The sequence below is a fragment of the Malania oleifera genome, chromosome 12 (genome assembly GCF_029873635.1).
Source record: "Malania oleifera isolate guangnan ecotype guangnan chromosome 12, ASM2987363v1, whole genome shotgun sequence".
NCBI lineage: Eukaryota > Viridiplantae > Streptophyta > Magnoliopsida > Santalales > Ximeniaceae > Malania > Malania oleifera.
Window position 1 is genome coordinate 73,312,083 of NC_080428.1, and position 14,957 is coordinate 73,327,039.

At 35.3% G+C, this 14,957-nt stretch overlaps 1 protein-coding gene across 4 annotated transcripts; it reads left to right on the plus strand.

The window, feature by feature from the left end:
• The first annotated feature begins 2,042 nt into the window (after positions 1 to 2,042).
• Positions 2,043 to 14,541, plus strand: LOC131144144 (uncharacterized). Of its 4 annotated transcripts, none has more exons than XM_058092567.1 (7): positions 2,043 to 2,442; positions 2,644 to 2,786; positions 4,070 to 4,131; positions 4,235 to 4,788; positions 9,974 to 10,054; positions 13,125 to 13,187; positions 14,171 to 14,541. In XM_058092567.1, exons 1-7 carry the CDS (start codon positions 2,389 to 2,391, stop codon positions 14,225 to 14,227), a joined length of 1,014 nt encoding a protein of 337 aa, XP_057948550.1. In that variant the 5' UTR covers positions 2,043 to 2,388; the 3' UTR covers positions 14,228 to 14,541. The 4 variants fall into 4 exon arrangements, with proteins under 4 accessions (XP_057948550.1, XP_057948551.1, XP_057948548.1 ...); XM_058092568.1 differs by having other exon boundaries at positions 2,062 to 2,442; positions 4,070 to 4,119; XM_058092565.1 differs by having other exon boundaries at positions 2,062 to 2,442; positions 13,125 to 14,541.
• The last annotated feature ends 416 nt before the right edge of the window (positions 14,542 to 14,957 follow it).

Genomic DNA, 14,957 nt, shown 5'->3' on the forward strand with positions numbered 1-14,957 from the left:
ATTAATCAAGTTATAGTAAAATTATTTGCATGCATATCATTCAACAACCTTACTTTAATATCACTATACAGGGGAAAACTGTCAACGGTCCAAATGTAAGAAAATTTTCAAACCAACAAAAACCTTATAAATCTATCAAATATCACATATATTTTCTGGAATCATTTATCATATGAATTCTTCAGTTCGATTCCAGAAAATATCATGAACACAAATTTTCACACGAACCCATAGCAAGATTGTAAAAGGTTAAAAGAAACAATCTTTATCATGAAAGGAAGATCATGATAATTTCAAACTTGATTCTGATACCACATGTAAGAAAAATTTTCAGATGCTATTATTATTTTTTTAGAATAATTTTCATAAATATACTCTAACCAAGGATCTTCAATTATCATGAACTTCACATCAATAACCTTTATGCAGGAAAATAAATAAATCATAACCTATAAACTTTACATACCGGAATCGGCCATATCAAACCTATCGAGAAGAACACCTAGAGAATCCAAAGAAATCATTTCTCCCGCTTTTCCTTTTTCTCTTTCTTTCCTTCACCAGATCTATGAGATCTCCTGATGATTAGAGAAGTAGAGGTAGAGAGAGGACAATTTCTTTCTTCCTATTTTTTCTTTGCAGTTAACATCACCATGTAGCTAACCCCTTAGAGCTTCTGAGCTTAACTTTTCATTTCTCTTCTTTAGCCCTTTTTTCCTACCCTTAGAGCTTAGCTTGATGTATAACATGCCCTTATAACTACTCCCCATAATAGTAGCTAATATATATATGTAGGAATCTCTTCAAACTTCCACCATTAATTTCTCATATTAAATAAGTTAACTCTTTAGTTAACCCATACAACCATTAATTGATATCCTTATCATATGAGACACATACCCTACATATGGGACCCATGTCATTCATGTGGGACATATCCTTTGGGATATAAATCTTATAATGAAATCCCAAATTGTTGGATGAATGATCGTTTCGTCACCTATATTTAAAAAATATTTCAATAACATTACAAGTAAATTGATTATGGAGCAATTGTGAAACATGAAAATCAGTCCACGGCAATTAAAAGGCATTACTTTTCAGATTTATGTGAATTTAAAACCATATGTAATGTAAAGTATATTGAATTTTGTTTAAATTCACATAAATTTAAATTTAAATATAAAACTCAAAACTTATATTCTCGTGAAACTTTAGTTTTATTTAATTCACAAAAATAATTTAGATTTATATAAAAATTATTAAATTTGATTGGCTAACTACATCACATTTTAGACAACTAATTAAATTCTTGAATTTTCTATGATTTTCAAATAATGACTCAATTTAACTCGAATTTTAGACAATACATAAAATTTGGCTTAAACTGATGAATATTAATTAAAAATCACTTCAACTCTAAAAGGGTAATTAGTGGTCTAAAATATGATATAACTAGAATTAGAAAAACTAACCTAATAATTTATCCATTTCCTTATTCCATAAGTGTCCTCAATTTTTTTTAAGTATAACAAATTTATCTATATACTAATTAAATCTTTTAAAGTAATATATATCTTGATTATTTTAAGAGAAAAAGATACAAACTTACTATTGACTTTCAAAAATTCATAAACCTTTTTTATGGTTAGAAGATGCAAACTTCTACTGAAATTTTAAAAATTTATCAAACATCTATTGACATTTGATTTTTAAGACATTTATATATTTTTTTTCGAGGCTTATACTTCTTGCAAGTATTGAGAGAAATTTGTGTCTTTTTATTGAATCATAAAAAAGTATTTACGAAAATTTTGAAATTGATTTGTGTTGTTTAGTCAAATTTGGAGAAATTTGTAAAAATTTTAAATCTTAGTTCAAGTCTAGTTTAATTTTTTTTTTTAAGTCAAATTTGGAGAAATTTGTAAATTTTTTTTTTCACTTTTTTAGGCATAAATTTATTTTATCAAACACTCAATTATCTTCGTTTTTTAATTATTATTTTTTTTCATAAAAGAAATAGCTTGCAAATATTTAATAGCATTAATCACCTCTTGGTCACCAGCTATGCTGCTACTCCTCGTCTTCAGTTCAACTCCTCCATTATCTGACTGGTCCTCCCGCTTCATCGCTCTCATTCGGAAGTCATCTCCTTCCTTCCTTCGTTCCCACCTCTTTCTCTCTACCCTTCTCGCTTTCTGTGAAAGTGAAACCTTAAGGTGCTTTCCTCTTTTCGCCAGCGCGAAATCTTCGGGGGACAACCCTTCTGTTTCTCTGCTTGTTGGGTTGTTTGATGTTGCTGGGGTCGAGATTTCTGATTCAGATACGGTAATGTCTCGTGGTTTATGGTCTCATTTCCTTGATTATTGAGTCTATGGTTTTGGAGATATGGCAGAAACTTCGAGGCCTCGGGTCACGATCACTTTAGGGCGAGGCGGCCAGGTATGTGATTATCATCCAATTTAGGGTTTTGTTGATCGTTTGGGTTCTGCTATTTATCTAGGGTTTTGTTCTTCATCCTTTTAACTTCGTACTTGAGTATTTGATTGAAGCGGTGGAAATATTTGAACTTTTGTGGTAGTCAGAACTGTGCCTTGAGTTCCCGTTGTAGGAGTGCATTAATTGTGCAGCCATTAATTGCAGGTGGTAGAGAAGGCTGGGTTTGTGTCAGATGGCGATGCATATGATTCTATGCCACCCGTGGGGAGAAAGCGATCCGTAAGAGACAGGCTAGGAAGTAGTGTAGATGATTCCGTGGTTCATGGAAGCCACCTCAACAACAAAAGGTGTCATTTCTTTTTGCTTTTCTTTGAATCTTTTCGTGGCCTAGTTTTAAATTTGTCAATTTTGGTCCAGTGGGGTGGATTTAAGGTTTCATGTCCTCTTGTTTGGTAATTTCAGGAGTGAGTTACCGATAGAAATATTTTGAAAGAGTTACTGTTTTATTCTCTAATATTGTCAAGGGATGTCAAGTTCTAAAAATTTTGAAATTTGTCTTCAAAACATTTACTTTTTTAACAGGCTATTGAATTGGAAACTTATTTTAATATTCTTCTGTCTTATTCAGTTGATCAATTCATATTAGCTTGGCAAAATGTTAGGATTAGTTAAATTGTATGAATTCTCTTTTATTATACTGGTTATCTTGGTCAACTTACTTATAAGATTAGGCCATTGTGTATACTACTGCAGCCGCAAACCAGGTGAATTTTTTTAATAAATTTGGGACTTAACCATTGCCTTGGGAGTGCTTTCAACTAGAGTCAGTCCATCATTTAGCAGTGAGTTCCATGGTATCCATTGGCATGACCAAAATATTTTAGATCTCTGCCCCCCAACTTCTTCTCAACTAACTCAATATACAAAAAAAAAAAAGAAAAAAAAAAGCCTGTTGCTCAAAGATCCTGCGAGTGCGGGGTCTGCAGAAGGGGCGGACCACAATGGGTTTATAGTACGCAGCCTTACCTTACATTTTTGCAAGACGCTATTTCCACGCCTAAAACTCGTGACTTCTAGGTCACACAGTGACAACCTTACCATTGCGCCTAAGCTCGATATACTATCTTATAAAATTTTTAATCTTCCAATTTCTAACGTGTGAATTTCTCTATAGCTCTAGGGGCTACTGTCTCTTCAATATTCCCTTTGATATTTAATTAAAAATAAAAAAAAATAGTTATTTTTGGTATTCCTAGCCATTAGTTCACAATTTCCTTTTTTTTTTTTTTTGATGAGTTTTGATAATTAAATATTCCTCTTAGTTTATGGGTGTTGGTGTGTTGCTTGTCCTTTAGATTATCTATTCAGTATATTCTATAATCTATAAATTAAGACCTTCAATACCCCTTATTATATTTCATATCCTAAACAATATTGCAGCAGATGGACCCTTCATTGATATTCAACATTATTAATAATAATTAGAACTCAATGTGAACTCTCTATTTGTGCATATTGTGATTGAAAATTTATTTATTTTCAAACAAGTGGTGAAATCATTGGTTGAAGATCAACATATGTGTCATTTTCATGGACGAATATTTATGGCTGTATTCTACCTCTCTTGCAGACTAAGGGGATACAATAATGGAGCTAGTGTGAACATTAATGGTGTCAATGGTAATGAGAAAAGTAAGAAAACTGATTTCTGTTTCGCAAGTGTGCAATAACATCATTTTTGTATTTCCAAAGCGATATCCCAAATACTAACCTGGATGCTCTCAAATAACTAAAGGCTTACACATTGGCAAAGATGACCTCCGATTCAAACTTATGCAAAAAACGATGTTTAAGCAGACGGAAAGCAAGGATCAGCATAATAGCATGGACCTACGTGAAAAGCTTTCAAGGACAGTTTTCCCACCCTTAACTAGTATTGACATGCAGCAGCACATACCTCAGCGAAAGGACATTAGCCTCTTGGGACGAGGCCCTCCCACAAAAATTGCAAATTATTTGCCCCAGATTGAGCCAATGAGAAATTCTTATTCTGCTTGGACATTGGAACGGATAAGACGAAGGTCTCCAGAAAGAATTTTAAGTTCTTCTCGAGGTCTCTCTCCTCAAAGGAATGCGGAAGAACTTCAGAAGAGGATAATGGTTAGTTCATTTGATGACGTCAGATCAGTTCCATATTCAACAAAATATGCTGTTGATCCTTTAAGGCCTGTGGTTGCTGCATCTTTAGTAACAAAACCTACACTACCCACTGGATCTGTGAAGCCTGCAGGTCCACTTCTGCCCCAACTTCCTTCACCAGGCAGTGTAGGGCAGAAGAGTTCATACACGGTACGTGCCATTTGTGTTTTCCTCTTTGCTTTTCTTCCTTGCTTTTAGCCTTTAGGGAGCATATTTCTTGCACGGTTATTTTGTATTGATGTCTCTTTAAATTATCTTGTTTACCAGGGTTTGCTGCTTGTTTTATTCATGAACTAAATTTCGTGTGATTTGACCTTGAAAATTTGACTTTTTTTCAGTAATATTTTTAGAAAGGTTAGGAAGCAATCTTATTCTTTGTTATATAAAAAAGTCAGAATGTGAGGTTAGAAAAAGTTGAGTTCTTGCTTTAAGAAAAAGCATGGTTCTACAATTCCACTACTTCAGCATGTACATTTAAGGGAGATTTCATTATTGATATTGAGGACCTTAATTCTGATTTTGCCTTTTTCTTTTTATTTTCCATTTTATTTAATTTTCCCTTCATTTTATTTTTTTTCCTCCTTATTTTCCTATATGAATCAATACTAGAGCTTTACTTCAATCCACCTTTTCCACATTATAAAAAAAAAAAATGATTGCTGCTACAAGGTGATCTCTTAGTTCCTGTGGGGTGGAGGCAATGGGATTGGTCCATGGATTTACCTTCATCTTGCTGCATTCTGCTCAAATGCTTGAAGGGAAATAGTGCATCAAGCCATTTGCAAGGGACAACATGAACCTCTTCCCTAGGATCCCAAATGAGGGAACCTTAGGAGAGCCGTCACCTCCAACAGCCGTCCATGTATGATCCATACTAGATTTGACCCATTGCCCATCCTACCTCTATGTTCTTGACGCACCCATCTTTATCTCAGTAGGTACAAGATACTATGATTACGACCCAGACAATTAGGCAGCCAACCTGTAATTGCAACGATTCGATTGCCAGAGTGGAGCTTACCAACTGAGCTATATCCCACCAAGCCAAGTGGAGCATTCATAGACATTTGTAAGGATTTGTCCTCTGTCCAAAATTGATTTGATATCTCATATCTGGTTGGTATGCCTGTGGATTTGCATTGATTTTAGAAATTTAGTGTTTGTGGTTTCTTTGTTCTCTGTTGAGGAAAAAAGGCACCTGTCCTTTAATTCTTCTGTTTTAATTCTTGCACATCCATTTAACAAATAAAAAAATTGTTTTGACATGTTTGGTAACTAAAGTGGTTGACAACTTTGGGTCAATGCCCTAGAGATCGAGTTGACTTTGTTAGATGTTCATGTTGACCTTGTTTCTTAGACTGGTTGGTTAACATGGAGAATTATGTTCAACTGGTATAGATTGCAGATCACTAGTCTAAGTAGGTTGCCATGTCCTAAAGTGAGCCCTTGTAGTGCAAATCTTTGAGCTTATATTGATGATGCCTATAATTTTGGCACTTGTTGTCAACCTTTTCATTGATGGGAATTCCAAACTAATGCATGATGCATCACAACGAGATAAAGATGCTGAACATGTGGGTCAAAAGCCATCTTATCAAAATAAGAGAATTTGCTCCTTGTGAACTTAAGACAAAATAAATGCATACTAGCGCCAATTTGTCACAAGACAATGGTTGAGACATGTGATTACTTCTAGAATGAGTTTTCTACTATTGAGAAATCATGCAAATAACTTTGCCCTACATTTGGACATCACTGAACTTGTTTATGCTTCCTCCCACCTTGAGCTGTTTGTCATGGATACTTATGAGGTCATTTCTCTTCCACTCCTCCCTCGCATTTGAATTTATGCCAATCGGTTCCTTATTCTCCCCATCTTCCTGCCCAAATCTAATGAAATTCTTTTGCGACTCAAGTATGGAATTAATGCATATCTACTAGATTTGCATTAGATTTGGATATTAAGAGACTTGCATCTTTCTTTGCTTGCAAGTGATGGTACAAGACCTGCTAAACCTTCAATTCCGGTTTGTGCTCTTCCATTGTCCTTGTCTCGTGTGCTGCATGGTAAGGGTGTTCTCAATATTCCAAATGACTACTTTTTGATTGGAACTTACCTTTGCTACTTATCCAGCATGGGGATTTGTTCAACGCATGCTTGGCTTGTTGACATTGTTTCCAAAATTGTTTGAGCCAATGTTACCTAGAACATTCCATGTTTTGGTTCTTGGGGGATCATGGTATGTTCTTGCTCTAAAATGTGGAATGTTAGGGAATGCTTATGCATATGTATAGGGGTGAGCATAATTCAGAGAAAACCGAATTAACCTATTTAACCGGCCGAAATTGGCCGGTTCGATTCGGGTAAAAAATGCGATTCAGTCGGTTCGGTTGGGATTTACAAAAATTCGGTTAATTGGTTTCGGTTCGGTTAAGAGCAAAAAATAATTCGGTTAACCGATTAACCGATTTATTAATTAATGAAATTTTAAGTATAAATTATGAATATAATTGTTATTTATTATGAACATATACCTTGTGGAAATTTATGTTGTCGTCAAAGGGGACAACGAAGCTGAGCTTGGTGTGGCTGTGGAGGAAAGTGATGGTGTTTTGGCAGACGGGATGGAGGATGAGGGCCATGTTGAACTTGAGAGTCTCGGCGGCGCCCTTGGCGGTGGTGATGCTATAGCCCATGACGTCGAACACCGCCCGGTGCTCGTACTAGATGAACTTCCAGGTGAAGAGGGCGGCGCAGACGGCGAGCCACAACAGGATCTCCCACATGCGCTTCCAGTTGTCCTCCACAAAGTACTGGGGGTTGTGGTAGCCTCGCTGGAGCTGGTTAGGTTCCTTGGTGGGCACCAGCTTCTGACTCAGTACTCAGCTGAAGACTGAAGTGAATTTCTATTGGGCCATTAGGCTCGTTCTTTGAGTCCAGCAATGCGCTTGGGCTGAGCGCTCTGTTTTTGGTGGGCAAGGAATTCAATGGGCCTCTATTTGGGCCAATTCAAATCAATGCTAACAGATCCTAGGAGGCCCATGCTCACCAAAATTTTGAGATTAAGTTCAGCTTAACAAAATTAAAATAAATAGAAAGCTAATTAATTATAGGGCCAGTGTTTGGATACGAACCTCAATGTATCCAAGGTTATCGGGATCCAACTCTTCCATGATAAGAGCAGCATACTCGTTCGCCCGTTCTTTAATTAAGCTGGATTTGGTTAAAAAAATTATAATTGTATTCTATTTTTAGCAATTAATCTCAAATAATTTCAGTTAAGATCGGTTAACCGAATTACCCGAATTGGTAATTCAATTAAAATCGATTAACCAAATTACCAATTCGGTTGGGTTTGGTTCGGTGTGATTCAGCAATTCGGTCGGTTCGGTTAACAACATTATTTAACCGAATTTTTCAGTTAATTTGGTTAATTACCCGAATTTGGCCGAACCGACCGTTTGCTCACCCCTACATATATATATTGGTGAAAACTTTGTTCCGTGTTTTGGATTTTTTAGTTTCTTTCTTCTGGTTTGTTCCAAAATTTTGATGGGAGATGTCTTATTCTCCTCTTTGTAAATTCTTTTCCTATTAATGAAATCTCTTTTTTTGTTATCAATATATATATATAATGGCGCTTGTATATTTTGGTGAGGATGTTGAGTTTTTTGAGAATCTAGAAGAGATTTTCTTTTGTGAAATAGATTAATAATGACTGAAAATGAAATTATAATGTATAATTATTCACTTTAGCTAATAAAAATATGTTATGTAAAATATTTTGAATTAAAATTTTGTATCGATAAGTTTTGCGTTCCACTTGGAATGTTCATACCAATACATGGTTCAGTATAAGCATTTTCTGGCAAGTGGCAACTATGGTTCATGCCTTCTTGGTTCATGCCTTCTTGTACTCTTTTAGTGGATCAACATACTTCAGCACTTCAAAACCCGAGGTTGAGTTTCCACCAACCGAGAGAGTGATAAGGGAAGAAAGAAGAAGATTTGAGATTTATTTTATTTAATTATCAATTTTATTGATTTGAAAGTTTAAGGGTTTATTTTGTAATTTTATTTCTTTTGAAGTTTGATATTATTTACTTGCTATTTGTTTCTTTATTTGGATTTAGGGTTGAAGCCCATATAAAAATTTTAGCTTGTATATTTTTTAGGAGCTTGCATTGTAGATACAAAGAATCCTGAATGAGTTTTCTCCTTTCCTTTAAAATTTCTCTTTATTTTCTGTTTAATTTTGTCTTATTTTCCCATTACTTTCCTTTTCATTTTCCTTTATTTCCGTTGCTTTCTCTCCCTACCAATCAGTCCTGCATCAACCAGCCTGTTGGAATTTAGTTTTAAGTTGGCTGACCTGAATTGTGTTCTAGACTATAGAGTGCTTCACTAGTTTTCACAGTAAATTGATTGTCTGAAATATCAATGCAAGACAGTAAATTAATTGCAGGTAATAATGAGTACTGTTGTGCTAGCATTTTCTGCTGCTTATAAGAAATAGTATGAAGGTTACTTTGAAGCTTGGTAACAGTTTGAAGTATATCCAGTGGTCTTGTATCTCTGATTGCTGAATCACATATTCTCATGTAAAATGATAAAATCTGAATTATTGTTATTGTTTTTTGGTTCATTGGTAGGCACACCTGGGTTTTTGAATATCTCAATTGTGTGATTACAGAGATTTCAGTGGGTTGGATGTGATTTGGCTCAAGTTGAGCTATATGGATCATGTTTGAAATAGTACAAAACAAGTTAGATGGCGTTCTTAAACTCCAAATAGGAAATTGTGCATGGATTTATTTTGAAATTGTTTTGAGTTAGCACTAGGAAGAAGGACATTGACAATTGCCGGGTGCCAACTGGGTTATGGAAAACAAGGCATGTGAGGCTGAGTTAATGGCTGGGTAAATCTTGCTAGCTCCATGCTATTGTGCTTGGTGGGACTCTGTTGGATGGCATTATTGTGTGAACCTTAGTCCTTTGAGGATGTTAGGAATGTGAATTGTTTTACTGTACTTGCTTCTTGAGATTGTTGTAGCAAGTTATAAAAGTTATAACTATCAACTTTGTTTTTCTTGCTTTTTTGATATTAATGGAATTTTTGTGGGGGCATAATTTGTGAACCAATTTTGTCGTTTGTTGATGAAGTAAGACGAATCTGTAGCTTTTGGAGGGGATTTTTAATTGTTTAGTGCCAAAGTATTAATTTCTTAATTTTTTTTTAAAATGTCAAAAGTAAGTTTATTAGATAAGTTAATTTCTTAAAGTTGGTTATTTGGATCTGTGTGTTGATCATCATTTTTGTTGGCTGTTATGTAGGGCAATGAGCATGCAAGTGTTGATATCTTGTTACGTTCGCTGGGTTTGGAAAAGTATGCCATTTTTTTCAAAGCTGAGGAAGTAAGTATATTGTTGGTAGCTTCTCTTATGCTCTCCTTCCCTTCTTGATAAATTGAGTGGTGCACACGTATTAAAATGAAACAGAAAAATTTACTTAGTTAATGAAATATATTAAAATACAAACAAAACACTGCAGCAAAATAAAATATGTGAATATAATAAAATACAAAACTAATTTTGTTTTTTGCTTCCGTTTCATGTAAAACTGAAACTGAAACCGTTTTTAAAAAATGGAAACTATAACAGAAAACTGGAACCTAGGAAGCCAAATTAAAAAGTAAAGAGGTTTGCTTTTAGTTTTTTGGTAGTGTTTGCACGCCATAGCTGGGTGCAATTGATGTAGTACAGAGAACAGAATTTCAGAAATCAGAGAGAGAATTGAGAGAATTATGAAAGCAGAAAGAAGAAGAGAACAAGAGGAGAAGAATAGAGGAGAGAGGCGAATGAAGGCTGCTGGGCAGCAGAGGACAGGAGAATTATAGGAGAGAATTGGAAGGAAGGGGTGAGAATGAAGAAAAAAGAGAGGAGAGTAAAGAAGATGAGAGTAGAGACTGCTGCAGGCAGATCAGTAAGTTGGTAACAGAGAAGAAATTAAGGACAGTGGAGAGTTAGAGAAGAGCAGAAATAGAGTGAAATAAGACAGAACAGAACAGAGTTTGGCCGGACGAGGGGGATGAGGAGGAGGAGGAGATGGAAAGGAAAGGGGAGTGCGCGAGTGTTACAAAATAACCCCAACTAAAATAGAAAATTACAAAATAACCTCAAAGTATTAAAAATACACAATTAGACCTGAAAACTAACTAAAATTCTAAAATATCTAAATTTACTATTTTGAAGCCAAATCCTTGATTTCCATATCTTCAAACAAAGTATGGTTGCGTCGAATAATTTGCAAGTGATCCTCCATAGATGTGTTAATATTTTAGTGTATTCTATTATTATTAAAGGTATAGTAAAGCATATGGATGAGTGGGGAGTTGTGTTAACAACAATAATAATTCTAAATCTTTTGGCGTTTGTTCATTTGTTTGGTTAGGTTATGTTTGCATAAAAAAGTATAGCGCTTGACCTAAACACTGGGTTACACACTGACACACACATGCCTGTTGGTTTCACGTACCCACACAGGACCAACTGAGTTAACTTTGCAGTGAGAAATAACAATGCTCTGCTCCCTTTTTGGCTACAACATAACCACAACTGATTTTTTTAAGTATGTTGGCCATGTGCATGCACATGCTTCTTGTGCATCATGGTGAGAAGGGTACTAACTGTGGAAAATTCTTTGCTGGCTGTGCCTATTCACACTAGCGATGCATGAACATTAAAATTTGCCCTACAGGGCACAATAGTTTAAATGAAAGACATTTTTGGAAAAATAAGAGTAGAGAGTGAAGGCTCTGATGTAAGTGGATGTATCCTCTTTTTTTTTTAATTTTTTGGGATTGGAAAGTGGGGATGTTTCGATTATTAGTAGTATGGATGTAAATCAACACATTATTAGCTAACAGATGAAATGTGCTTTTTACCAAAGAAAGCTGGCTATGTATGCACTCTGTTATTTGTAAATTGTAATTGATACAGAAAGATTCAACATTGATGTGGCAATTTGGACATTTACTAGTTCAAATGATAATGTTGTCCAAAAATATAATGGGCAGCTTATCTGATCTCATTGCCAAATGGAGACAATGAATAAGCATTATGTTTGAGTTTAGTCTGTTTTTGTCTCATTCCTAATTTATAGCCCCATTTTTACATTTTTTGTTGAGGGAGCCAATCTGAAATTAGGCAATTTTCCCAAGCATACATTAGCATGTTATTGTGTATGAGATACTTCATAGAAAGAAAACAGTAAAAGTTCCCAAGGATGATTTAAGTTCTATGTGTATAAGTATTTCATTGGGTGATGAGAACAGGAGTCCAATAACTTTTTGCAGATTTTCAATTTTTTCCTTCAATCAAATTTATGTACTAAATAAAATTGTGCAGTCAGATACTTTTTGTCAATCCTCTTAATAGCTCAGTAACGGAATTGTTGAGTTAAGGTTGACAGATGTTGTGGCATTTGATTGTGAGGAGAAATTAGTGGAGAATTGAAGGAGATTTTTGGGTGACGCAGGTTGCAGTGAGTTGAGACTAACGGAAGTGGGGGTTCCAGGGTGATATGTGGTGCTGATGCTGGAAATAGCTCAAGATGTAGATGCAAGGGTAGTTGTGAACAGTTATGGTGGTGGGAGAGTGGTTGCTGATGAGACAGTCATTATGGGTTTGGACATGTGGTTTTGAGTGCTTCTATACCTGGCCTGGTGGTCAGGGGCGATGGATTATGTGTTTGGGATGATAACCGGCATTGTTTTGCTGAAGCTACTTATCTCCACTAAGACAAGAAGCTAGGATGGCTGGAAATGGAACTCAAGCAAGCAACTGATGTGGAAGAAAGCAGAAAAGGAGAAGTAAAGCAGCGGCAGATGGAGTAGCAATGGGGTAGACTGAAGTAGTGTTGCCACTAGCTTGAGCTACCATACCTCTCTCCCTCAGACAGCTTCATTTGTTCCTCTTGTTCCTCTCTCTCTCTCTCGTAAAGGCTGGTTTTTTCTGAAATTGTAAAAACTTCTGAATAAAAATCTAGAGGAAAAAATGAGGGCGAAGGATAAGAGTCTGGCGGTGAGGAGGGAATGAGAAATAACGAACAAATAAATAAATAAATAAATGAAAAGGGAAAAAGAAAAATAATAAAGAGAAGAGAGGTGATGTGGTGCCAAAGGGTTCCACATAGGCATCAAATCATCACTTATCCGTATCTGTTAGAGGATAATTAATTGCACAATTTTAAATGGTTCATATTTCCTAGGTTTGATTTTGATTGCACCAGAAAATCATTTTTGGATGGACTTTATGGAACATTTTTAAAACTTGCATGAACAGAGAATCTCATTCTTTTGATTTCATTAGTTTTCTTTGTTTTTATAGACTTAACAATAGAATAATATATATATTTTTTGCTGCTGTGATCAAGGGAATTTATTTATGATCCATCTTATCTGACTCATTTGATTTAATTTTACAGGTGGATATGACTGCTTTAAAGCAGATGGGAGACAATGATCTTAAGGAGCTAGGAATACCTATGGTATATCCTTTTAAAGCAATATTTACTTTCTCATTTGATTTCGAATATGTTTTAACTTTTTTATTTGCTCTATTCTCTCTCTCTCTCCCCCTTTTTTTTAAAGGTTGTGATGCTTTATAAAGCTTAGAATGTTTATAATGTATTGTGAAGGCATTATTATTTATAAGACAGAAGACATGGATCTTCTTTGACGTTTTGAAAATTTCAGAGACCTTTGAGATTTGGAAAAAAGACACGAACCTCTCTTGAGGTTACCAAAATTCCATAGACCTCGTATAAAGATTTGTGAATTAGCAAAAAGACATGCACCCCTGCCCCCCGGGGGGGTTGTAGGCGTCCCAAAAGTCAAACATTAAAGAGGTCTGTAAAATATACAAAATCTTAGGTGAGATGTGTCTTTGCCAAATCTAAGAAGAGGTTTGTGGGGTTTTTGAGGTCCTAGGGGAGTTTCATCTTTTTGCCAAATCTTAAAGAATGTCGTCGTTTTTTGTCCTAATTTGTACTTTGTACCATCTTGCTTCTATGCGAATGATCAATGAATGAGAATTGTTAACAAACATCAACATGAACAATTTTATGTTCTACTAAAATTACTGCAGACCCCTCCATGCTTAGGCACTATCTTTTTTCCCCTTAATTCATCGGATTTTTTTGTGCTTTGAAATTATTGTGGAACATCTCAATTGTGAGATGGCATTCGAAATTTGCTGGAATATCTCAATTGTGAGATGGCATATGCCATGCACCTGCAAGTGAAGTTCCCAAATTATCAATTTCTTCGTTTTTGTGTTGATCATAGTGTTGTTTGTTCAGTTAATTGGTTCTGTTTACTATGAAACATCAGTCCTCTTGACACACACCCTTTCAAAAAAAAGGCTAGAAATGGTGCCCCTCCCCACTCTCTCTCTCTCTCTCTCCCCTGACATCATATTTTAGTCATTATGCTGCAAATGTATTCCTCATTTTTTTTTTGTGAATTGCAGGGGCCAAGAAAAAAAATCCTCCTTGCTCTCTTGCCTCCTTCCAAACGGCAACCATGATGAGTGTGTGTAAAATGAAGAAACTTAGCACGGAGGCATTAGTTATGTTCCGGTGTTGGGATGAATCTCGTTTAAAAGAATCTTAACGTCCAATTAATCTGTATTTATTTTCAAAACCGCGGGGCCGGGGGGGTTGCGCATGGCCAATGAATCATTTTCACTCTCTCTTGTATTCATGGATGCTGGTTACAGACCTGCCGTTCAAAAATTTTGCTATGTACGATATCTTGTTGTGTGTGTTAAAATGTAGTTCTATTGCTTTTTCCCCACATGGATTCCTTCTAGTGTAAGAGGAAACATATTCACTTGAACCATTTTACATGCTGTTGATCATTGGGATATTTGTAGGCGCAAGGTTTCATTCAGGTAAATTTTATACGCCCTTTTCAACTAATTTCACTTAATCCACCACTGTCAGAAAATTCAACCCTTCATCATTTCAAGAAAAATAGGGGTGCAAGCGACTTGAGCATGGTCATAAGCTACTTGAAGTGAGCGGATTTGGCTCCCTTCGTTGTTGGACTCGATTTTAATTGAGTCAAGTTCAAACCATTGGAATAGTTTAACAAGTCAGGTTCGAGATTGAGTTTTTGTAACTTTATTAGTTTTATATTGTGTAAGTCATACAATATGAGAGGTGTTATTTGAAAAATAGCACCAACACTTCACATTATTTAATGTATTAATTGATAATTTTATTTTTTATTTTTAAAAAACTTTTGAAATGACA

Coding starts and splice junctions, on each gene's coding strand:
- LOC131144144 (XM_058092565.1), top strand. CDS start 2,389: ATGGCAGAAACTTCGAGGCCTCGGGTCACGATCACTTTAGGGCGAGGC. Junction 4,789..9,973: donor GGCAGAAGAGTTCATACACG/GTACGTGCCATT, acceptor GCTGTTATGTAG/GGCAATGAGCATGCAAGTGT. Junction 10,055..13,124: donor TTTTTTTCAAAGCTGAGGAA/GTAAGTATATTG, acceptor TTAATTTTACAG/GTGGATATGACTGCTTTAAA.